Source organism: Tursiops truncatus, chromosome 1 (genome assembly GCF_011762595.2).
Source record: "Tursiops truncatus isolate mTurTru1 chromosome 1, mTurTru1.mat.Y, whole genome shotgun sequence".
In the NCBI taxonomy this organism is placed as follows: Eukaryota; Metazoa; Chordata; class Mammalia; order Artiodactyla; family Delphinidae; genus Tursiops; species Tursiops truncatus.
This window is the reverse complement of record NC_047034.1, coordinates 118,596,593-118,623,467: the sequence shown is the minus strand read 5'-3', so window position 1 is coordinate 118,623,467 and position 26,875 is coordinate 118,596,593. Positions and strand designations below refer to the sequence as shown.

The 26,875-nt window shown below is 39.4% G+C and overlaps 1 protein-coding gene across 4 annotated transcripts in view; it reads right to left on the bottom strand.

Moving 5' to 3' along the window:
- SLC44A5 (solute carrier family 44 member 5) overlaps positions 1-26,875 on the bottom strand; it is a 383,428-nt gene that overhangs the window by 158,033 nt on the left and 198,520 nt on the right. For 3 of the 4 annotated variants that reach the window (XM_073788302.1, XM_073788306.1, XM_073788299.1), the window contains one exon: positions 9,378-9,426. In XM_073788302.1, coding sequence (XP_073644403.1) covers positions 9,378-9,426 — 49 coding nt within the window. Of the gene's footprint in view, positions 1-9,377; positions 9,428-26,875 lie in introns of those variants that run through there. The other variant, XM_073788310.1, reaches the window with a different exon arrangement.

Sequence of the window (26,875 nt, the reverse complement as noted above, 5' to 3'; positions counted from 1 at the left end):
ACATTAGGCCATTTGCTCCATTCAGAATGAGGCAAATAAATGTCAGGTTTAGAGAACATCTTCAACTCACATTTGCATTGTCAAGAATTAGCCATTCAGGGAAATTATTTATTTTTATTTCCTTCCACATTTTGACATTATTTAGAAGTTTTCGAAGGAGTGCTATGGATATAGGCCTTTTATTTCAAACTATTTTACAAGTCAAAATGATTTTTAACCTCTTCCATTTTTACCACATGGGGTCTACATTTTTTATTAACCTTTGTGTACTTTTTTCAATAAACTTTTCCTCACATTTTTCCATGATGGACCCGACGTTTAGACATTCAAGTTCCATCTACAGTGACAAGAAGCATACCAATTATTTCAAAATGAACAAAAAGTTCATGAGAGCTGCATAAATTTAGGAGACAGCATAATGTTGTCACAATAATTTGAGATGTCTACTTAATAATGGCACTTTAGAAATTACAAAAGTTTGTGGTGAGCATCAACATAGAGCTGTATGTGTGCATCACGTAGGCAGAAGCTGAACTCTTCCTTCTCTGCTTTGGCATTAAAAGTTGAATCACAGAGACAGAAAGAGATTCAAGATGGTGTGATAGAGAGATACTGAAATCACCTCCTCCCACAAACACACCGAATCTATACCTACCTAGAGAGCAATTCCTCGTGAGGGCTGATTGAACAGCTCTACAAGTGAAGGACCATGTAGAAATTTGTAGGAAACACAGAGAAACAATATCCACAGAAACAATATCCACAGAAACCCCTGACCCCACAACCTGCAACAGGGACAGATATTACTGAGGGACCTGAGCGCAGACTCACCCATCCTGAGACACGGCAAAAAACAAAAACCAAACAAACCAAAAAACACACCAGTTTAAAGGGCACCTGGATTATGTGGAAAAGAAATCCATTTACCAACTTTAGAGTCTCTGCCAAACTGGCAGAGAATTGCAGGAACTCTCTCTGATGTAAGGGGCACTGGCAAGTGTCATTGTTTGAATCACCCCCAGAACTCCCCCTGGTCCACACCCACCCCAGCTCCAGCCATCCCGCCAAGGTGGCCTCAACATGGCACACCCAGGGACTGCCCCCAGCCAGAGACTGCTCCTGTTCTAGTGGCCCCACCAAGGTGGCTTCAGGACTGTCCCCAACCCATGCCCACTCTAACTCCTGCCAACCTGCCAAGGCAGCCTTGGTACAATGCAACCTAAGACTTCACCCAACTCAAACCTGCTCCAGCTCCAGTTAGCCTATCAAAGCTACCAGGTACAAATAGTCTACAGAGGAGACAGTCCCACACAAGGCTACTCCTTCAGGACTAGGAGAGGTAGCTGTTCTGCCTGATGCATAGAAACACACACCAAGCGTCAAACAAAATGAGGAGACAGAGGAATATGTTCCAAATGAAAGAACAAAATAAAACCCTAGGAAAAATCCTAATGAAACTGAGATAAGTAATGTACCTGACATAGAGTACATAGAGATGGTCAGAAGGATGCTCACTATACTTAGGAGAAGAATGGAGAAATACAGTGAGATCTTCAACAAAGACTTAGAAAATATAAGACAGAACCAATCAGAGCTGAAGAATCCAATAACTGAAAGACGGAATCAGTAGCAGATTATATAATATAAAACAGTAGATCAGCTAACTGGAGAAAGAATAGTGGAAATCACACAAACAGAACAGCAAAGAGAAGAAAGAATTTCTTTAAATGAAGAGAGTTTAAGGGACTTCTAGGAAGACATCAAGCATACTAACATTTGCATTATAGGGGTCCCAGAAAAAGAAGAGAGAGAGAAATGGACAGAAAACTTATTTGAAGACATAATGGGTGAAAACTTCCCTGTCCTGGGGAAGGAAAAAGACATCCAGGTACAGGAAGCCTAGAAAGTCCCAAACAAGATGAACCCAAAGTAATAAACCCAAGATATATTATAATTAAAGTGGAAACAGTTAAAGAGAGAATCTCAAAGGCAGCAAGAGAAAAACAACTAATCCCATAAAAGGAAAACCCCATAAGGCTATCAGCTGATTTTTCAGCAGAAACTTTACAAGGCCAGAAGAGAGTGGCAGGATATATTTAAAATGTTGAAAGAAAAAAAAATTACAGCCCAGAATAATCTATCTGGCAAGGTTATAGAATTCAGAATTAAAAGAGATAAAGAGTTTCCCAGACAAGCTAAAATAAAGGAGTTCATCACCACTAAACCCCCCTTACAAGAAATCTTAAAGGATCTTCTTTAAGTGGAAAAGAAAAGAATAAAACAGAATAGAAGATTTCTATTCTATTTCCGAATAGAAATTTTAAAATACATGAAAGAAAAAAAACTCACTGGTAAAGGCAAATATATAGTAAATGTGTTAGATCAGCTACTTAAAAAGCTAGCCTGAAAGTTAAAAGGCAAGTGTAGTACAGTCAACTATAACCACAATGAGTAGTTAAAAGATACACAAAATAAAAAGATGTAAAATATGATCTCAGAAATATAAAATGTGAGGGGGGAGTTAAAATGCAGTGCTTTTAGATGCCTTCAAACGTAAGACTATCAGCTTAAAATACACGGCCATGTATACAGGTTGGTGTATATGAACCTCATGACCAAACCAAAAACTTAAAATAGATACACAAAAAATAAAGAGAAAGGAATCCAGACATAACACTAAAGGAATCCATCAAACCATAGAGAAGTAACCAAGAGAAGACAAGAACAGAGAAGAACTACAAAAACAACCAGAAAACAATTAATAAAATGGCAATAAGTACATACCTATCAATAACCACTTTAAATGCAAATGGATTAAATTCTTCAATCAAAAGACATAGGGTAGCTTAAAAAAAAAAAGACCCACCTAATATGTTGCTACAGGGGACTCACCTCAGCTCTAAAGACACATACAGAGTGAAAGTGAAGGGATAGAAAAGGACATTCCATGCAAATGGAAACAAAAAGAAAGCTGGGGTAGCCATACTCATATCAGACAAAACAGACTTTTAAAAAAGATTGTAACTAAAGACAAAGAAGGGCATTACATAATGATAAAGGGGTCAGTACAACAAGAGAATATAACATTTCTCAACAAAGGAGCACCTGAATATGTAAAGCAAAATATAAACAGACATAAAGAAAGAAATAGTAATACAATAACAGTAGGGGAGTTATATACCCTACTTACATCAATAGATAAATCATCCAGACAGAAAATAAATAGGGAAACACTATGAACAGTTATATGCCATCAAATTGGACAACCTAGAAGAAATGGGTACATCCTAGAAACATACAATCTTCCAAGACTTCCAAGATTCTATTTCCAGGAAGAAATAGAAAATTTGAACAGATCAATCACTAGTAATGATATTGAAACACTAATAAAAAAAAAAACTCCCAAACAAAATTCCAGGACCAGATAACTTCACAGGGGAATTCTATGAAACATTTGAAGAAGAGTTATCAATTCTTCTCAAGCTATCCCAGAAAATTGAAGAGGAGGTAGTACTTCTAAACTCATTCTATGAGGTCCGCATTACCCTGATACCAAAACCAGACAAAGACACACACACACACACACACACACACACACACAGAGAGAGAGAGAAAATTACAGGGCAATATCTCTGATGAACATAGATGCAAAAATCTTCAAAAAAAGTATCAGCAAACTGAATACAACAATACATTAAAATGATCATATACCATGATCAAGTGGGATTTATTTATTCCAGGGATTGAAGGATGGTTCAATAGCTGCAAATCAGTCAATGTGACACATCACATTAATGAAACAAATGTAAGAAATCATATGATCATCTCAGTAGATGCAGAAAAAAAGCATTTGACAAAATTCAACATCCATTTATGATAAACACTCTCAACAGAGTGGGTATAGAGGGAACATACCTCAACATAATAGAGGCCATATATGACAAATCCACATCCAACGCTGTACTCAACAGTAAAAAGATGAAAGATTTTCCTCTAAGATTAAGAACAAGACAAGGATGCCCATGCTTACCACTTTTAATCAGCATGGTATTGGAAGTCCTAGCCATGGTAACCAGACAGGAAAAAGGAATAAAAGGTGTTAAACTGTAAGGGAAGAAATAAAACTGTTACTATCTGCAGACAACATAACTACATATAGAACACCCTAAAGACTTCACCAAAGCACTATCGAATCTAATAAAAGAGTTCAGTAAAGTTGCAGGATACAAATTTAATAAACAGAAATCTGTTTCTTTTCTATACACTAATAATGAACCATTAGAAATGAAGAAAACAATCCCACTTACTGTTACTTCAACAAATAAAATATCTACGAATAAATTTAACAAAGGAAGTAAAAGACCTTTACTCTGAAAACTATAAGACATTGATAAAAGAAATTGAAGATGACACAAATAAACAGAAAGATACTCTGTGCTCATGGATTGTAAGAATTAATATCATTAAAATGTCCATATTACCTAAAGCAATCCACAGATTCAATACAACCCCTTTCAAATTACCTATGGTATTTTCCACAGAACTAGAACAAATAATTCTAAAATTTGTATGGAACCACAAAAGACCCCAAATAGCCAAAGCAATCTTGAGAAAGAAGAACCAAGATGGAAGTATCATGTTCCCTGATTTCAAACTATACTACAAAGATATAGTCATTAGAACAGCATGATACCAGCACAAAAGCAGGCATATAGATGAATGGAACAGAATAGAGAGCTCAGAAGTAAACCCACTCTTATATGGTCAGTTAATCTACAATAAAGGATGCAAGAAGGTACAATGGAAAGAAACAGTCTCTTCAATAAATGATGTTGGGAAAACTGGACAGCTAATTGTGAAAGAATCCAACTAGACAACTTTTTCATACCATATACAAAATAAAATCAAAATGGATTAAAAACTTAAATGAAAGATCTGAAACCATAAAACTCCTAGAAGAAAACATAAGCAGTAACCTCTCTGACATTGATCTTAGCAATATCTTTTTAGATGTATCTCCAAATATCCAATAGCAACAAAAGCAAAAATAAATTAATGTGACTAAATCAAACTAAAAAGTTTTTGCACAGTGAAGGAAACCACCAACAAAATGAAAATGCAACCTACTAAATTGAGAAGATATTTGCAAACAATACTTGTGATAAGGGGTTGATATATAAATATATAAACAACTCATACAATTCAATATCAAAAAAATAAACAACCTGACTTAAAAATGGGCAGAAACCCTGAATAGACATTTCTCCAAAGAAGACAGATGGCCAACAATCACATGAAAAGGTACTCAACATCACTAATCAACAGGAAAATGCAAATCAAAACCTCAGTGAGATACCACCTCACACCTGTCAGAATGGCTATGGTCAAAAAGACAAGAAACAAGTGTTGGCAAGGATGTGGAGAAAAGGGAACCTTGGTGAATTATTGGTGGAAATGTAAATTAGTGCAGCCACTATGGAAAACAGTATGGAGGTTCCTTTAAGAACTAAAAATAGAACTACCATATGATCCAGCAATTCCACTTCAAGGTATTTAACTGAGGAAAATGAAAACACTAATTCAAAAAGATATACACCCCTATGTTCTTTGCAGCACTATTTACAATAGCCAAGACACAGATGCAACCTAAATGTCCCTCAATATATGAATGGATAAAGAAGATGTGGTGTGGTGTGTGTGTGTGTCTGTGTGTGTAATGGAATATTACTCAGCCATAAAAGAGTGAAATCTTGCCATTGTGGCAATATTGAGAGACCTAGAACGTACTATGCTAAGTGAAATAAGTTAGAGAAAAACAAATACCATATGATTTCACTTATATGTGGGATCTAAGAAACAAAGGAACAAACAAAACAGAAACAGACTCATAAATACAGAGAACAAACTGATAGTTGCCAGAGGGGAGGGGTGTGCAAGGACAGAACAAAATAGGTGAAGGGCATTTTGGGGCACAAACCTCCAGTTATAAAAAAGTCACAGGGATATAATATATACATAGGGAATATAGTCAATAATATTTTCACTTTGTATGGTGATGGATGGTAACTAGACTTACTGTGATCATTTCATAATGAATAAAAAATATCAAATCACTATGTTGTATACCTGAAAGTAACATAATATTGTATGTTAATTATAACAATAAAAAATGTTGAATCACAGAGTCATAGAATTTCAGGATTGGAAAGAACTCAGAGGTCATTTAGTCTAACTCCTTTATATTAAAGAATCCCCTCTACAACATCCCTAATAAACTCCTCTTCATTCTCTCCTTGAATCCCTTCATGATAGTGAGTTTAACCTCTCCCCGATGCCTCAGGTAAAAATAAATGCATCTTATTACATTCCAGACAGATTTTCCACCTTCTATAATAGTAGTTGTTTTCAGCATTGTGAAACCTACCAATTTGATTAGTCTGAGTCATATGTCTTTCACCTACTTTGTGTGTAGATAAGGGGAAAAAGTCAACTATGGAACATCCAAGGTTTTCATTTCTATTTACCTGTCCACCTATATGCTGCCTCTTTTCAGAATGAATATAAATGAAATGACTTAAAACTGGATGCAATAGCATTATTAAAATAGAAATAGAAATTCAAAGTTCTGAAAAGAAATGCTTAACTCAAAGGCTAATGTAGTTGCTGGCATTGAAATTAAATGTATCAGTGGGCTTTCCACAAGTCAAGACAAAAGGAGAAACAATGGATTACAGTTCTCCTTATCTAACAGGAGAAAGTATATTAACTCTCCATTAAATGAAAATTTTTCTTAGTTCTAAAATTATAAGAGAATTTCTCATGTAGAACCTTCTAAAAGAGATTTATTTTTTAGTTTTCTATGTGCATTCATTTTTGCCCTCTAATGTACCGCCAAGAACAGTGCTGAGCAGCCCTTAAACTTTTACAAATCTCACCTCAATCCAATGCTAAAATTCTGTTGAATACAGGGGACAAAGCATAGGCACTGGATAACTATTCTTTCAAAAGGGGCTATCAAAATCGCTGTTTGGGGCTTCCCTGGTGGCGCAATGGTTGAGAGTCCGCCTGCCGATGCAGGGGACACGGGTTCGTGCCCTGGTCCGGGAAGACCCCACATGCCGCGGAGTGGCTGGGCCTGTGAGCCATGGCCGCTGAGCCTGCACGTCCAGAGCCTGTGCTCCACAATGGGAGAGGCCACAACAGTGAGAGGCCCGCGTCCCGCAAAAAAAAAAAAAAAAAAAAAAAAAATGACTGTTTGTTTTTTTTGGGTCAACACTATGGGGCAATAGCTTCCACACGTCCGATTCTTATCTTAGTAGATGGGGACAAATGAGAAACTGAGTTAATCTCTCCTGTGGCATTACCGTCATTCCTTCACCTCTCCTGGAAACAACTGCAGTTGGGTCGTCACTAGGCACAAAACGATGTCCTTGTAAACTGAGAGAGGTGTACAGAACATGGTGGATGATGAGCAGACAGTGCTGTGAGGGTCTGCCGGAATATCTGATAAGACTGGATCTCTCAGAAGGAAAGTGACATTATGCAAGCAAAAAATGTTATAGTAAGCAAAAGGTAATGTGAAGAAGGTGGGGTTTCTCACTTGCTCCTTAAACACCCCAATTATTTTCCCAGGAAAGGCATTATAGACCCCTGCAGCCTGAGAATTTACCAATGGGCCAAATTGTGTCTTCCTATAGTTAAGCCCCTGTGGTTTTACAATACTTCTCTCCATTCTTGGATTGAAGATTTGGGGGGAGGGGTATGTATACACAATGACCATTTCACCTTTGAAGGCCTTTGTGGTACCTAGGACATCACAAAAGGTCCTTAGTAAAAATAAATTATTCTCTTTATCACAGTTGTTTAGACTTTACCTGGACTGCATGGTTCTATCACTAAATTCTAAATAACTGAAGACAAGAGATTTCACCTCCCTGCCCACACCTACAGCCAGCCAGACTGAGCTCTGCTTTCTTCTCTATGGCTAGAAAAGGCACATCTGTAATCTGTATTTCATCTGTCCAAATGTGGCAGTTCACTTATTATTATTGTTGTTGTTACTACTATTGAATCCAGATTATATCTAGAGGTCCCTTGAGGCCAATAAGCTAGATTCCGTTCATACAAATTAGTTATTATAAAATGAATCCAAGTACAATAAAAGTAACCTCCATATCAGATGAGGCTATTTGTACACTGGACAACAAAATGTATTCATGGTGCTACCATGGAGAGAATGAGAGAGATTTCAGACTTACTCTAAAGAGGGCATAGGTACACCTTTGAAAGAGTAACCCAAACAAATGACTTGGCTTCTTACAGAATTAGAATAAACTAGATACACATTTGTTTAAAGCTGGGATATTATAGAGACATAACAGTAATGCTAATACACATGCTGATGGCTGGCAAGTGCAAATAAGCGTGTTGATCACTATTTCACAACACAGTTTATTAGGACATGCAACTGCCAGAAATTAAAGTCAATGCTAAGTGGAAAAACAGCTATGTACAGCTTAATCTTCTCCTCATTTTTAGCCATTCTACCCTGCAAACCTCTTTTTGATTAGCAGGAAGCCTGGGAATAGAAGGTACAATATAATAATAAAAGAGGCCTATGAATTATTGGATACTTTTTTTTTTTCTCTTTTTTGTGGTACGCGGGCCTCCCACTGCTGTGGCCTCTACCGTTGCGGAGCACAGGCCCCGGATGCGCGGGCTCCAGCCGCTCCGCGGCATGTGGGATCCTCCCGGATCGGGGCACGAACCCTCATCCCCCGCATCGGCAGGCGGACTCTCAACCACTGCGCCACCAGGGAAGCCCCTATTGGATACTTTTTAAACGCTATGAAACCTTGCAGGAGAAGCACCAGTTAAGACAAGTACACACTTCCCTAGAGCATTTTAAAATATCCTGAAGCATACGTGATGAATTGGTGAATGTTTGCCTCTCAGAAAGCTCTCTGCTTTGGGAGGCTGAGTAGCACAAATACCCTGTGTGGAAGAAGTTGGCATAGCAACTCTGCACTTGCAGTGGTGAATCAGAGTAAACGGGTGCATAAGACAGCTACTGGAATGTGTTTACTTCTCCACAAAGGGGTTAAATCTTATAAAGCATTTTTGGCTTCTCTTTATCAGAAATAACAAACCCTTCAGTCATAAATTAAGGCAGTTCATTTGCTGAACAGGACAGGATATTTATGACTCATGGAAAGATTTATTACCTGTACCCTGTATAAACTAGGTGACATTTAGGCTAAAAATAAGTCATTTCTCCCTCACAGTAGACACAATTCTCCATTGACTGGAAAATGATACCAAAAAATAAGCTTTCTGTGTTGGTTAAAAAATACATTCCAGAGAAAAGAATTGCTTACCTGTTGACAACGGGCCCCTTGAAATGTGGGTCATGTATCCTTGGATCACCTGCATTTAAAACAAAGAACCTGCTAAGCATATAAGCCAACGAAATGGCAAATAAATACATATAAAATATTAATAAAGGAAAAATTTATATCTTAGCTAGTCCACTGCTCAGTGCAGTGTTGAACTCATTCTTTGGTCCAGTGAAACATCAGTATGCCTTGGATACAGCTGTCAATCATTCTCCCTCTCTCCAGCTAGAAGCAAGTCTGGGAAGAGCTGTTAAGGACCATAATTCTTAGATACACTGTGTACGTATCTCCCACAGTTCTGAGCAGCAACATTATAGACTGTAGCCAGGAGAGCAAAACTTGAAGCCTTTCCAGTCTGCAAGAGCACATTCTACCATCTGCCATTCCCAAGTATTGCTGTGTATCTGTGAGGTGCACAGTATAATAGAGATGTCTGCTTATCCCAGTTCTCCCTTTCCTCTCAGTAGATGAGACTTTCCTTCGAGAAGTTGGAAAACTAGTCACTGTTGGTCTCTGCCATGTTGGCTATATGGTATATACAAATCATTATTATATTATACAAATGTTATTTCTGTTTTTTTTTTTTTAGATCTACTGGCAGACTTCATGCCATTTGAAGGTGGGCCCTAGTCATTTACTCTTGCATCATGATTGCCATATATTTCCCTTGTCTTTAAACAGTACAAAGTAGACACAGAATGGCCTTTCCCTCACATGTACTGGGTAGGCCCAGTAACAAGTTCTGTAGAATTATTTCTGGCCAAAGTTTTATGTTTTGCAATTCTCAATCCCCGACTCTTCTTCCCCAGCCTAAGGACTCCTGCTCTCTTCTTCTAGGGATTTGTCCCTATAAGAAGGCCTAGTTCTGATTTAAAGACAGAATCAAAAGGGACTGGCAAAAAGAGGCCTGTGTGTCAGCAACCTGACTCAGCCTGTTCTCAGTGGGGAAATCAGACCTGAGGACTCAGAAACCTCTTCAGTGTAATCACAGGCTGAGGGCAGAACAACAGGAAGGTAAGGACAGACTTGCAACAGAAATACCAGAGCCAGTCAGTCAGCAAATATTCATAAAGCACCTATTACATGCTGAGAGCTCTAAGGGGATACAGAAGATCTATAAAGCATGGTCCCTGTCTTCGAGACCTTGCAGTTGGTGGGGCAAGATCGACATATTGATTCATTCAACAAATATTTGTTGAGAATCTTCATATATCAGGCCCTGTGTTGTAATACATGAACAATGAATATACCCGTATAAAATGATTAATCAAGTACTAAATTATATGTATCGGCCTGAAGTGTTACAAGAGTTCTGAGAAAGTAGGTTTCATCAAGGACTAGAGCAGTCAAGGGGGTTTCATTCAAGAAGTGAGATTTTTGTGAAAGACTGGAACAAAACGAAAGGGAAAAGAGAAACATTCTGAGTGAGTGAAACTAGAATTCTGTTAAATTCAGTAACTATGTATTGATCACCTGTTATGTGCTCTGCATTAGAAGAAGCACTGCAGGGGATACAAGATTTAGTGAAACACAGTCTCTGCCTTCAACAGGCTAACAAAGTGGTGAAGCAGGGAGAGAAATAAGAAAAGAACACAAGTCGCTATCAAATAAGGCAGAATGTGATATCGTAAGAGGGGTTACAAGGAAAGCGTTAGGAACGTTCTAAGGAAGGAGAGGTCACATCCAGTTTAGATTAGTAAGGAAGGGTTCCTAGAGCCACAATATCTTGAGATGGACAAATAAAGTTTAGAGATGTATGAAGTCACAGAGTTAGGAAAGAACAGCATGTTTGCAGGAATGGTGAAAAGATCAGCCTAAATGTAGTCATAGATAATGGAACAGGAGGAGGAAAACATAAAGCTGAATAGATACTATGGAACCAGAACTACAGAAAGCCAAAAAAGCCAGGGATGTAAGTTTTTTTATATATCCTAGACCACAGGGAGTCATAGAAGGATTTGGAACAAAGGAAGGACAAGGTACAAGCAGGGCTTAATTAAGGAAGAGCAATCTGGTGGCCGTATATAAGTTGTATCACAAAGTGCAAAGTCAAGGGGACCAACCAGGAGTCTATTGCAGTAATAGAGGTAAAGTGATGTGAGCCACGACCCAAATGGTGGTACAAGTAATGGAAAGAGAGATTCAAGGTTCATCACAGAGCAGTCGTGTGGCTTACGGGTTAGGAGCAATGGCTCTGGAGTCAGACTCCCTGATCTCTATCACTTACTAGCAGTGACCCTAGACAGATCATATCACTTCTCTGAGTCTCAGTTTCCATATTTGTATATGGGGATGATAATAGTACCTAAGCCAGGAAGATGTTATGAGGATTACATGAATTAATACCTGTAAAAGTGCTTAAAACAGTGGCTGGCACTTAGCAAGCCACCAATGAATGTTCATTCTTAGTCACAGAATTACATGAAAAAGATAAAAAAGCACTTGATGAACGGTAAGACTTAGGGTGTAAAAGAGAGAAGTCAAAAAAGGTGCCAAACAAAGAGATTTCAGACCTAGAAATTGTGATTCTCAGTCACTTCTGGCCTTTATCTCAGTTTAACGAAATGTTGATGCTATTAAAACAGATGGGAATGTTAGCAGGTGGAAGAGGTTATACAGTTGTTATAAGAAAAAGAGCATGAGGTTGATTTGGCTCTTTTTGAATTTGAAGTGACATCTAACTGAAAGTCCAGTGTTCAACTGGAGTTCAGAAACTGAAGTCTTGTGGGGAGGGAGAGGGATGGACTGGGAATTTGGGGTTGGTAGATGTAAATTATTACATTTAGAATGGATAAACACTAAGGCCCTACTGTATAGCACAGGGAACTATATCCAATCTCCTGGGATACACAATAATGGAAAAGAATATTTTTTAAAAAAAAAGAATGTCTAGGGGAGGAGCTTCAAGATGGCAGAAGAGTAAGACGTGGAGATCACCTTCCTCCCCACAGATACACCAGAAATACATCTACACGTGGAACAACTCCTACAGAACACCTACTGAACGCTGGCAGAAGACCTCAGACCTCCCAAAAGACAAGAAACTCCCCACATACCTGGGTAGGGCAAAAGAAAAAACAGAGACAAAAGAATAGAGATGGGACCTGCACCAGTGGGAGGGAGCTGTGAAGGAGGAAAGGTTTCCACACACTAGGAAGCCCCTTCGCAGGCGGAGACTGCGGGTGGCGGAGGGGGGAAGCTTCGGAGCCGCAGAGGAGAGCGCAGCAACAGGGGTGTGGAGGGCAAAGCGGAGACTCCCGCACAGAGGATCAGTGCCCACCAGCAATTACCAGCCCAAGAGGCTTGTCTGCTCACCCGCCAGGGCGGATGGGGGCTGGGAGCTGAGGCTCGGGCTTCGGAGGTTGGATCCCAGGGAGAGGACTGGGGTTGGCTGCGCGAACACAGCCTGAAGGGGGCTAGTGCGCCACGGCTAGCCGGGAGGGAGTCCGGGAAAAGGTCTGGAGCTACCGAAGAAGCAAGAGACTTTTTCTTGCCTCTTTGTTTCCTGGTGCGCAAGGAGAGGGGATTAAGATTGCAGCTTAAAGGAGCCTCAGAGACGGGCCCGAGCCGCAGCTAACAGCGCGGACCCCAGAGACGGGCATGAGACACTAAAACTGCTGCTGCTGCCGCCACCAAGAAGCCTGTGTGCAAGCACAGGTCACTATCCACACCTGCCCTCCTGGGAGCCTGTGCAGCCCGCCACTCCCAGGGAAAACTTCCCCGGGAGAACAAACGGCGCCTCAGGCTGTTGAAACATCACACCGGTCTCTCCCAACACAGGCTCAACCCTGCATACCATACCTTTCCCTCCCCAGGGCCTGAGTGAGCCAGAGCCCCCAAATCAGCTGCTCCTTTAACCCTGTCCTGTCTGAGCGAAGAACAGACGCCCTCAAGCGACCTACACGCAGAGGCGGGGCCAAATCCAAAGATGAACCCCAGGGACTGAGCGAAAAAAGAGAAAGGGAAATCTCTCCCAGCAGCCTCAGGAGCAGTGAATTAAATCCCACAATCAACATGATGTACCCTGCATCTGTGGAATACCTGAATAGACAACGAATCATCCCAAATTGAGGACATGGACTTTGGGAGCAATGATATGTATATATTTTTCCCCTTTTTCTCTTTTTGTGAGTGTGTACATGTATGCTTCTGTGTGTGATTTTGTCTGTATAGCTTTGCTTTTACCATTTGTCCTAGGGTTCTGTCTGTCCGTTTTTTTGTTTGTTTGTATTTCTCTTCTTTTTTAGTACAGTTTTTTAGCTCTTGTTATCATTGGTGGATTTGGTTTGGTTGCTCTCTTCTTTCTTTCCTTTTCTTTTTATTACTTAAAAAAAATTTTAACAATTATTTTTATAACTTTATTGTATTTCATTTCAAATTATTTTATTTTACTTCACTCTTTCTTTCACTTTTTCTCCCTTTTATTCTGAGCTGTGTGGATGACAGACTCTTGGTGCTCCACCCAGGGGTCAGGGCGATGCCTCTGAGGTGGGAGAGCCAAGTTCAGGACACTGGTCCACCAGAAACCTCCCAGGTACACATAATATCAAACAGTGAAACCTCCCAGAGATCTCCATCTCAATGCCAAGGCCCAGCTCCACTCAACGACCAGCAAGGTACAGTGCTGGGCACCCTATGCCAATGTATTAGCAAGATAGGAACACAACCCCACCCATTAGCAGAGAGGCTGCCTAAGATCATAATAAGGTCATGGACACCCCAAAACACACCACCAGACATGGACCTGCCCAGCAGAAACAAGATCTAGCCTCATCCACTAGAAAAAAGGCACTAGTCCCTTCCACCAGGAAGCCTACACAACACACTGAACCAACCTTAGCACTGAGGGCAGACACCAAAAACAAAAGGAACTATGAACCTGCAGCCGCAAAGGAGAAAAGGAGACCGCAAAGACAGTAAGTTAAGCAAAATGAGAAGACAGAGAAACACAGAGTAGATGAAGGAGCAAGGTAAAAACCCACCAGACCTAACAAATGAAGAGAAAATAGGCAGTCTACCTGAAAAAAGAATTAAGAATAATGATAGTAAAGATGATCCAAAATCTTGGAAATAGAATGGAGAAAAAACAAGAAATGTTTAACAAGGACCTAGAAGAACTAAAGAGCAAACAAACAATGATGAACAACACAATAAATGAAATTAAAAATTCTCTAGAAGGGATCATCAATAGCAGAATGACTGAGGCAGAAGAACAGATAAGTGACCTAGAGATAAAATAGTAGAAATAACTATGGCAGACCAGAATAAAGAAAAAAGAATGAAAATCATTGAGGACAGTCTCAGAGACTTCTGGGACAACATTAAACAAACCAGCATTCAAATTATAGGGGTCCCAGAAGAAGAAGAGAAAAATAAAGGGACTGAGAGAATATTTGAAGAGATTGTAGTTGAAAACTTCCCTAATATGGGAAAGGAAACAATTAATCAAGTCCAGGAAGCACAGAGAGTCCCACAGAGGATAAATCCAGGGAGAAACACGCCAAGACACATATTAATCAAACTATCAAAAATTCAATACAAAGGAAATATATTAAAAGCAGCAAGGGAAAAACAACAAATAACATAGAGGGGAATCCTCAGAAGGTTAACAGCTGATCTTTCAGCAGAAACTCTGTAAGCCAGAAGGGAGTGACAGGACATATTTACAGTGATGAAAGAGAAAAACCTACAACCAAGATTACTCTACCCAGAAAAGATCTCATTCAGATTGATGGAGAAATTCAGAACTTTACAGACAAGCAAAAGCTAAGAGAATTCAGCACCACTAAACCAGATTTACAAAAAATGCTAAAGGAACTACTCTAGGCAGGAAACACAAGAGAAGGAAAAGACCTACAATAACAAACCCAAAACAATTAAGAAAATGGTAATAGAAACATACATATTGATAATTACCTTACATGTAAATGGATTAAATGCTCCAAACAAAAGACATAGACTGGCTGAATGGATAAAAAAACAAGACCCATATATATGCGGTCTACAAGAGACCCTCTTCAGACCTAGGGACACACACAGACAGAAAGTGACGGAATGGAAAAAGATATTCCATGCAAATGGAAATAAAAGGAAAGCTGGCATAGCAATTCTCGTATCAGACAAAATAGAGTTTAAAACAAAGACTATTACAAGAGACAAAGGGACCTATCCAGGAAGAAGATATAACAATTGTAAATATTTATGCACCCAATATAGGAGCACCTCAATACATAAGGCAAATACTAACAACCATAAAAGGGGAAACTTACAATAACACAATCAATTAGGGGACTTTAACACCCCACTTTCACCAATGGACAGATCATCCAAAATGAAAATAAATAAGGAAACACAAGCTTTAAATTATACATTAAACAAGATGGGCTTCATTGATATTTATAGGGCATTCCATCCAAAAACAACAGAATACACTTTCTTCTCAAGGGCTCATGAAACATTCCCAGGATAGATCATATCTTGGATCACAAATCAAGCCTTGGCAAATTTAAGAAAACTGAAAATGTATCAAGTATCTTTTCCGACCAAAACGCTATGAAAATAGATATCAATTACAGGAAAAAAGGTGTAAGAAGAAACAAACACATTGAGGCTAAACAATACACTACTAAATAACCAAGAGATCACTGAAGAAATCAAAGAGGAAATCAAAAAATACCTAGAAACAAATGTCAGTGAAAACACGGCAACCCAAAACCTAAGGGATGCAGGAAAAGCAGTTCTAAGAGGGAAGTTTACAGCAATACAATCCTACCTTAAGAAACAAGAAACATCTCAAATAAACAACCTACCCTTCCACCTAAAGCAATTAGAGAAAGGAGAACAAGAAAACCCCAAAGTTAGCAGAAGGAAAGAAATCATAAAGATCAGATCAGAAATAAATGAAAAAGAAATGAAGTAAACAATAGCAAAGATCAATAAAACTAAAAGCTGGTTCTTTGAGAAGATAAACAAAATTGATAAACCATTAGCCAGACTTATCAAGAAAAAAAAGGGAGAAGACTCAAATCAACAGAATTAGAAATGAAAAGGAGAAGTAACAACTGACACTACAGAAATACAAAGGATCATGAGAGATTACTACAAGCAACTATATGCCAATGAAATGGACAACTTGGAAAAAATGGACAGATTCTTAGAAATTCACAACCTTCCAAGACTGAACAAGGAAGAAATAGAAAATATGAACAGACCAATCAGAAGAACTAAAATTGAAACTGTGATTAAAAAGCTTCCAACAAACAAAAGCCCAGGACCAGATGGCTTCACAGGCGAATTCTATCAAACATTTAGAATAGAGCTAACACCTATCCTTCTCAAACTCTTCCAAAACATAGCAGAGGGAGGAACACTCCCAAACTCATTCCATGAGGCCACCATCACCCTGATACCAAAACCAGACAAGGATGTCACAAAGAAAGAAAACTACAGGCCAATATCACTGATGAACATATATGCAAAAATTCTCAACAAAATACTAGCAAACAGAATCCAACAACACATTAAAAGGATCATACACCATGACCAAGTGGGGTATATCCCAGGAATGCAAGGATTCTTCAACATATGCAAATCAATAAATATGATACACCATATTAACAAATAGAACGAGAAAAACCATATGATCATCTCAATGGATGCAGAGAAAGCTTTTGATAAAATTCAACACCCATTTATGATAAAAACCCTCCAGAAAGTAGGCATAGAGGGAACTTTCCTCAACATAATAAAGGCCATATATGACAAACCCACAGCCAACATCATCCTCAATGGTGAAAAACTGAAACCATTTCCACTAAGATCAGGAACAAGACAAGGTTGCCCACTCTCACCACTATTATTCAACATGAAAGTTTTAGCCACAGCAATCAGAGAAGAAAAAGAAATAAAAGGAATCCAAATCGGAAAAGAAGAAGTAAAGCTGTCACTGTTTACAGATGACATGATACTACACATAGAGAATTCTAAAGATGCTACCAGAAAACTATTAGAGCTAATCAATGAATTTAGTAAAGTAGCAGGACACAAAATTAATGCACAGAAATCTCTGGCATTCCTATACACTAATGATAAAAAATCTGAAAGTGAAATTAAGAAGACACGCCCATTTACCATTGCAACAAAAAGAATAAAATACCTAGGAATAAACCTACCTAAGGAAACAAGAGACCGGTATGCAGAAAATTATAAGACACTGATGAAAGAAATTAAAAATGATACAAATAGATGGAGAGATATACCATGTCCTTGGAGTGGAAGAATCAACATTGTGAAAATGACTCTACTACCCAAAGCAATCTACAGATTCAATGCAATCCCTATCAAACTACCACTGGCATTTTTCACAGAACTAGAACAAAAATTTTCACAATTTGTATGGAAACACAAAAGACCCCGAATAGCCAAAGCAACCTTGAGAACGAAAAATGGAGCTGGAGGAATCAGGCTCTCAGAATCCAGACTATACAACAAAGCTACAGTAATCAAGAGAGTATGGTACTGGCACAAAAACAGAAATATAGATCAATAGAACAGGATAGAAAGCCCAGAGATAAACCCATGCACATATGGTCAACTTATCTTTGATAAAGGAGGCAAGAATATACAATGGAGAAAAGACAGCCTCTTCAATAAGTGATGCCGGGAAAACTGCACAGCTACATGTAAAAGAATGAAATTAGAACACTCCCTAACACCATACACAAAAATAAACTCAAAATGGATTAAAGACCTAAATGTAAGGCCAGACACCATCAAACTCTTAGAGGAAAACATAGGCAGAACACTCTGTGACATAAATCACAGCAAGATCCTTTTTGACCCACCTCCTAGAGAAATGGAAATAAAAACAAAAATAAACAAATGGGACATAATGAAACTTAAAAGCTCTTACACAGCAAAGGAAACCATAAAGAAGACAGAAAGACAACACTCAGAATGGGAGAAAACATTTGCAAATGAAGCAACGGACAAAGGATTAATCTCCAAAATTTACAAGCAGCCCATGCAGCTCAATATCAAAAAAACAAACAACCCAATCCAAAAATGGGCAGAAGACCTAAATAGACATTTCTCCAAAGAAGATACACAGATTGGTAACAAACACATGAAAGAATGCTCAACATCATTAATCATTAGAGAAATGCAAATCAAAACTATATTGAGATATCATCTCACACCAGTCAGAATGGTCATCATCAAAAAATCTACAAACAATAAATGCTGGAGAGGGTGTGGAGAAAAGGGAACCCTCTTGCACTGTTGGTGGGAATGTAAATTGATACAGCCACTCCGGAGAACAGTATGGAGATTACTTAAAAAAATAAAAATAGAACTACCACACGACCCAGCAATCCCACTGCTGGGCATATAACCTGAGAAAACCATAATTCAAAAAGAGTCATGTACCCCAATGTTCATTGCAGCTCTATTTACAATAGCCAGGACATGGAAGCAACCTAAGTGTCTATCGACAGACGAATGGATAAAGAATATGTGGCACATATATACAATGGAATATTACTCAGCCATAAAAAGAAACAAAATTAAGCTATTTGTAGTAAGGTGGATGGACCCAGAGTCTGTCATAGAGAGTGAAGTAAGTCAGGAAGAGAAAAACAAATACCGTATGCTAACACATATATGGAATCTAAAAAAACTCGTTCTGGTGAGCCTAGGGGCAGGACAGGAATAAAGTTGCAGATGTAGAGAATGGACTTGAGGACACTGGGAGGGGGAAGGGTAAGCTGGGATGAAGTGAGAGAGTAGCATTGACATATATACACTACCAAACGTAAAACAGATAGCTAGTGGGAAGCTGCCGCATAGCACAGGGAGATCAGCTTGGTGCTTTGTGTCCACCTAGAGGGGCGGGATAGGGAGAGTGGGAGGGAGACCCAACACGGAGGAGATATGGGAATATATGTATAGTTGATTCACTTTGTTACACAGCAGAAACTAACACACCATTGTAAAGCAATTATACTCCAATAAAGATGTTAAATTAATAATAAAAAAGAATGTGTATATGTGTATAACTGAGTCACCTTGCTGTACAGCAGACATTGGCACAACATTGTAAATCAACTCTATTTCAATTTAAAGAATTAGAAAAAAAACTGAAGTCTTGGGTCAAATCTTGAGATAAATATTTGGCAGTCATAACGTTACCACATGAAAAGTAATAAATTTTCCATAAAGAATATCAGGATCTCTTGTTATAATGACAATAACAGTAACATTTAATATGTTTTTAGCATTAAACGTTTAATACGTTTTTAGCACTGTACTAAGTGCTCTTATGCATTATTTTGTTTACTTTGAAAACATAACCTTATTGTGTAGGAAGACTGGAAACCATTATTAGCTTCTCTTTACCTATGCAAAAAAACAGGCATAAAGAGGCTAAGGACTGTACCCACTGTCACCCAGGTGGTAAATAATGCACCTGGGAGCCACACTCGTCCCTGTCTCGTTGCAGCAGAACAGACCCATGTTGGTCATACCCTGCAATGCCAGCATCGGTTCCTACTTGGGGAAGTGAGTAAAATGCTTCCTGTTTGAGACAGTCTGTATATCCTTCAGTTCTCTGACACACAGTCAGCTTCCTTTCTGACTGCTTGTCTGGCTCTGCCTCATGGTGACAAATACATTTCAGGGTATCTAGTCACCCCTTCTCTGGGAACTGACTTCCTCTGTAATCCACAGGCATGGTCTCTGGCTGCCAAGTTTCTCCCATGTGCCTGCTCCTTGGCAATCAGTGACTAGATCTGGTTTGGACACTAGACCCAAACTAGGCCAGTCATTTCTGGCCACTCTATCCCAGGAATTAGAATTAGAATAGACAGTGAGTCAGTCATCAGGAGATCAGAACTGCAAAATATAAAGCTTGAAGACCAGAGAAGCAGAGAAAGCGAGCTTTCAGAAAGAAATTACTGAAGCAGATGTACAAGGAGAAGTGAAGATGGAAATCCTGATAGACTTCAGCTTCCTGTTCCAGTCCCTACCTGAGACCTGGGGTTGAGTTTCATGAGATACACTGTATCCTTATACTTAAGTCCTTTTTCTTGCTTTTTGCTAGGTACAGGCAACCAAGTAGTCGCACTAATACACTCACTCTCTTGACCTGACTTAGGGTTTCAATAACTCATTTTAACAACATTATTTTATCGTTGCAATAAAAAGGTGGTGGGGATTCAAGGATGAATTCTGGAGACTAAGTCTGCTTTCACAAATCTCACAGTTGAGTAAGAAATATAAGCTCAAGACTATAATATCAACACTGGTGTTAAGAGCCATGATAGAGACATGCAGAGGGTGCTGTGGAGCGCAGAGGGTGTCATGAATGGATAGGTCTCTCCTGCTCTTGACTGACTCTGAACTTGGCCTCTATTTCCCAACAGGTCTCTAGCCCCTGTGCTTTTTGACTTGGATCTTCCACTCTGATGTGGAACACTAGTGCCGATATTCTTGCTGGTTCCAGATTTCCATCCCCAAACTGGCTGAACAGCTAAAATATCTCGAAAACTTTTTGGGGGGGAGTGGTACAATTTCCAACCCCTCCACACAAAGTACTACAATTCTGTAGGTCTGTGGTTGACCTAGAATGTGTAATTTTTGTTTTTTATTTTTTTTTGCGGTACGCGGGCCTCTCACTGTTGTGGCCTCTCCCGTTGCGGAGCACAGGCTCCGGACGCGCAGGCTCAGCGGCCATGGCTCACGGGCCCAGCCGCTCTGCGGCATGTGGGATCTTCCCGGACAGGGGCACAAACCCGTGTCCCCTGCATCGGCAGGCAGACTCTCAACCACTGCGCCACCAGGGAAGCCCTAGAATGTGAAATTTTTAATGTCCCATCAGATAATTCTGATGCACAATCAGATTTGGAGACCATTAGGCCACTTGATTTTATTCTGAATGTCATTCTTAACCTCTGTCTTAGTTCATGCACAGTCCTTAATTCTAGATGTACATAACAGACCAAACCTGATGGAGTAAGAGAAAAGTAGGTCATCAGATGCGTATGAGCTTTGGGAAACACCACAATTAAGGGTAAGAGATAACAGTTATAGAAAGAGAAGCAGAAAAGTGATATTCAAGAAAGCTCAAGAATTTCAAGAAAGAAGGATTATAAATTCCACAGAAAAATGATTATTAAACGAATGCTTATTTGTACCAGGAACTGCTGTTAAGTGATTTACACACAGATATGTCATTTTTCACAATTCCACATAGAACACAGTGTGAATTGTACCCCCTTGAGCTGTGCAATACAATAGCACTGGTATATTTATTATATCATTTAATGCTACCAATAATTCTGTGATGTATGCCATTGTTATCCTTCAATTTTATAGATAAGGAAGTTGAGTCACAGAGGATAAGCTAATTTGCCCTAGCTCACTCAGCTAATAAGGGGTGGAGATGGCATTCAAAGGCAGATGGTCTGATCCCAAAGCCTGTGTTGAGCTACCTGGCAGTGAATTTCTCAATAATGATCTTAGAGAAATTCCATAGATGAGTGGGGAGAGGCGATATATTGAAAGAGGTTAAAAACTTACATTGATCCTGAAATTATTTGCTTTTTACATAAAAATGGGGAAAACTGGTTTAAAAGTGTCTAGTCTGGCTTCTAATTTTGGTGTGATTTGCACCTCACAAAGTGAAAAAGTGGACTGTAGTATAAATGAAATGCTATTGTCAAATCTGAAAAGCTGACACTTTTTGATTGTAAATTCTGGCTGCCTTATATTTCAGTTGCAAATACACTAAGACCACAGTCAAATGATAAGATTTAGCTGATTTCATATAGTAATGGCAGCTGAAAAGTGATGACTTCAGCCTGCCCCATGTGCTGACAGAATTTGTATTGTCATGCAAATTTTTTATTTCCTGAAATCAATACAAGGCATTGCTTTTTCTGAGGCTCTCATGTGCTCTAATTGCATCTCTGGAATAAATTGACTGAGGGGCCAGCTAAGTAAAAGGAGATACAGTGTTTCACTATCACATAGCTTAGCTAATTAAATGCAATTCATATTTCTCACTTAAAGAAAAAGAAATTAAGATTAGGTAATCATTTTAAAAGCTTTTTCAGTTCATATGACTCTCTGATCACCAAAAGTGTTGTGACAATACAATCGCTAAAAAATTTTCATTACAGACAGTTGCACATTTGTTATCGTAGCTAACAGTTTATACTGCATGCATACAATACAATTTTTTCTTACTAGAAATAATTCATGAATATTATGAAAAACAGTCCAGGTAATTAATTCATGGGTGCTGATGGCACATGACTCTGTCGAATGAAAATGTCAAGATAAAGCAGCCAGCCATGCTTAGAAAGACTCTTTTCTTTCTTAAATGCAATCTGTTTAAATGACAATATAACTACCATTGATCAGCTATTAAAATCAAAATTCTGAGACATTTAATTTTATTCCTTCAGGTAGTCTCCTTCAGAGGATCTAATGTGACTTAGAGAAGGGAGAACTAAGGTGGGGTAAACAAGTATCCTAGAACTTAGAACTATTATGAGCAAGCACATCAGATAACTTTCCAACAAGCATGGGAAAATAGTGTCGTACAAAATTGTCTTGCTTTGATATTCAACAACAGTCAGTGGAAAATTGTGAATAATTAAAGACTTGTTTTACTTTATTTTTCAAACATGTATAAGGTGCTGTGTCCATAAATAAGGGCCTGTCATTTCTTACAAGGAAAGGGTTCTCTTTCCTCTAAGTCTCAGCAAAGGATAAGGAGCCATGTTCTTTGCCATTTCTTACAGGATGATGTTCTGACTTCTCAGCCCAGCACATCTGGCCTTTCTCCACCTGGCCCATCTCACCAGGCTCATCTCCTGCCACCCTTCATTTTAACTTGATCTTTTAGCCAATCTGTACTGCTATGGTTCCCCTACAAAATCAGGTATTTTGCATACTGTCCTTTGAATAATATGACTTTCCCCTCTTTGTTCCCTTGGCAATGGTTAAAGGAAGCCTACAGCTCCCCTTACAAACTTCCCACTCACTGTCAAGGAGAACAAGGACTAAAGACATTCTACAGGACACTGTGCCAGTAAGTGGAGCCCACTTTGACTGGAGACCAATGTTGAGAACTTTCATATAACCCCACCCCACGGTAACTAATTCCATTCATCTCTGAGACATACATACTTCTATTATTTGCACTGTTGCCCTTGATACACTGTACCAACAAGGTGTTTGTTTACATGCAGTGGTAGACAGATGCCCATGTCCTAATGCCAAAATTTGTGAATGTTGCCTTACATGGCAAGAGGGACTTTGCAGATTTAATTAAGTTGAGAACCATGAGATGTGGAGATTATCCTGGATAATCTAGGTGAGCCCAATATAATCGTAAGAGTCCTTAAGTGGGGAAAGGAGAGACAGAAGAGTCAAAGAAGGAGATGCAACAATGGAAACAAGGTCAGAGTGATGCAAGATGAGAAAAACTTGACTGGACATTGCTGGCTTTGATGACAGAAGCGGGTGATGAGCCAAAGAATGTGGCAACTTCTAGAAGCTGGAAATGTAAGAAGACTGCTTCTCCCATAGAGTCTCTAGAAAAAAACACAGCCCTGACGACACCCAGATTTTAGCCCACTGAGACCTATTTTGGACTTCTGACCTCCAGAATTATAAGATACATTTGTGTGATTTTTTTTTTTTTTTTTTTTTTTTTGCATTACGCGGGCCTCTCACTGTTGTAACCTCTCCCGTTGTGGAGCACAGGCTCCGGACGCACAGGCTCAGGGGCCACGGCTCATGGGCCCAGCCACTCCACGGCATGTGGGATCTTCCCGGACCGGGGCACGAACCCATGTCCCCTGCATCGGCAGGCAGACTCTCAACCACTGCGCCACCAGGGAAGCCCCATTTGTGTGATTTTTAAGCCACCTCATTTGTGGTAATTCATTACAGCAGCAGAGGAAGCTAATACACATAACTATCCTCCTATTGGATTGATAGCTCCGGCAGGGCAGAAACTAGACCTTGGTTATTGCTCTATTGCTATTACCTACTTTGGTGCCTGGTATCAATATATACATAACAGGCACTCAATAAATGTTTATAGAGTAAGTTTAAAAAGAATGTCAATGTAATTTTGAACTCTCATATCTTTAATTTAGGTTATAAAAATACAAATAGGAGACCAATCTTGACAATCATCAGCTAATTATTTTAGATAGATTTCAACTTGGATTAAAAGCAAGTTAATAGACTCCTTAAAATGCACTTATGTAAAAAAAAATTACTCTCCCTATCACTAACATTAATTTACCATACAATTTGTAATGTCAAGATCAGTAGGAGTTAACAAAGGAAGTAAGGGAGACAGTATCTCATACTGGTGAATAAAAGTTGGTATCTGGGCTTCCCTTGTGGCGCATGGCTAAGAATCCGCCTGCCAATGCAGGGGACAAGGGTTCAAGCCCTGGTCCGGAAGTCCCCACACGCCACGGAGCAATGAAGCCCATGCGCCACAACTACTGAGCCTGTGCTCTGGAGCCCACGAGTCACAACTACAGAAGCCCGCGTGCCTAGAGCCCGTGCTCCGCAACAAGAGAAGCCACCGCAATGAGAAGCCCACGCACCGCAACGAAGAGTAGCCCCCGCTCTCCGCAACTAGAGAAAGCAGGCACGCAGCAAGGAAGACCCAACGCAGCCAAAAATAAATAAAATAAATTAATTTTAAAAAATCATATTAGGGGGCTTCCCTGGTGGCGCAGTGGTTGAGAGTCTGCCTGCCGATGCAGGGGACACGGGTTCGTGCCCCGGTCCAGGAAGATCCCACATGCCGCGGAGCAGCGGGGCCCGTGAGCCATGGCTGCTGAGCCTGCACGTCCGGAGCCTGTGCTCCGCAACGGGAGAGGCCACAACAGTGAGAGGCCCGCGTACCGCCAAAAACAAATCATATTAAAAACCTATTAATGAGATTTTTTTAAAAATTGGTATCAAATCACCTGGTATCAAATGTCATCTCTGCTACCTACAAGCTGTATGATCTTGAGAGAATTGCTTTTTTCTCTCTGAACTTCCATTTTGTCATTTATAGAATAATAGTAGCAAAACATAAAAAATGAAAAAAGAAGGAAACAATTTCTGCCTTCGGGGTGACCATCTAACTGGAAAATAGTAAAGGATATGTAAATCACCTTTATAACCAAAGTTGATCTGTGCAGAATCGATGCAATTCAACTTTGGTTCAATTGTCACATTGGCTATAAGTGACACCAACAATTCAAAATGGTTTCAATGACTAAGATGGGTGTGACATTTATGGAATCACTTTTTGGAGGAGAGGAATTTTGAGCCTGCTTAAAGGACAGAATTTTGTGGCACATGGGAAGGCTGGACAAAAGCACATACTGAGCCATAGCGAATGTCTGGGGGAGGAGAGCAGTTAGGGGAATGATGTATATCATCGCGAGTTGGAGGAGGATGTACAAAGCCCCTCAAGTCTCCTGAGAAAGTAACACAACCGTCGTGTTTTTGTTTCTGGTTGATGCAGAGGAAATAGAAAAGTTAAGGCAGAGGCACCAACATGAAGATTGCTATCATATTTCAGACATAAGATGGTAGATGCCTGACTGAGGCTGTAGCAGTGAGAGCCGATGAGGCATTTCCAGAAGCACTGCAGAGGAATGCATTTGGTGGGGGTGAAAGAAAGGGCATGGTACCATGCTTCATCACATAGTGATGGCAATGCTTCATGCAGAAAATGATGTGCATTCCAGAAACTCATCTTGAGCAGAAACATGACCCCATACTAGACATGGCAAGATTAATGGAAACGGAAATGAGACTCCTTCAGCACTGATTCAAACTAAACAATACCATGGTATCATGACCTTATAATGGTGGTTCTTCTCCCAGTCTGAGTAACCTCCTAAACATATGGATGATAAATCACCCTATGTTACACCAGAATGTCAAATCTCCTACTTTAAGAAAGGTTTTTCTAATCACAGCGCTGGTATCTAAATAGTTTGCATCATCATTTGAAACCGTCTGCCCTATATGAACACAAATCGTTAACATTTAGTTAGAATGCCAACCCTAGAAGTAATACCTAAAAGAAGCAACCTCATTTCCACTGAGCAGGTAAAAGAAAACATACATAAAGCACTCAGGCTGCATCTTAATAGACTGATTTTATAGGCAGTGCTGAAAGATGCACGTTTGGGGGCATTGGAAATGCACTTCTGAAAAAATGATTTTTCTTGACTACTGTGACAAAGCAGTGAATTTGTGCTATAGAACAGCCATGAATTATTGGATAATCACACATCTTCTCAGAATAAATAAAATTCTGAATAAATATTGATTTAAAAAGAGTCTGGAAGCAAACAAGAACATGAATTGAGTTTGAAGGTTATTCAGCTTGGGTTTTCTAATATTTCTTTCTAGCCATATTTGTATTTTATTGCTCAACATGT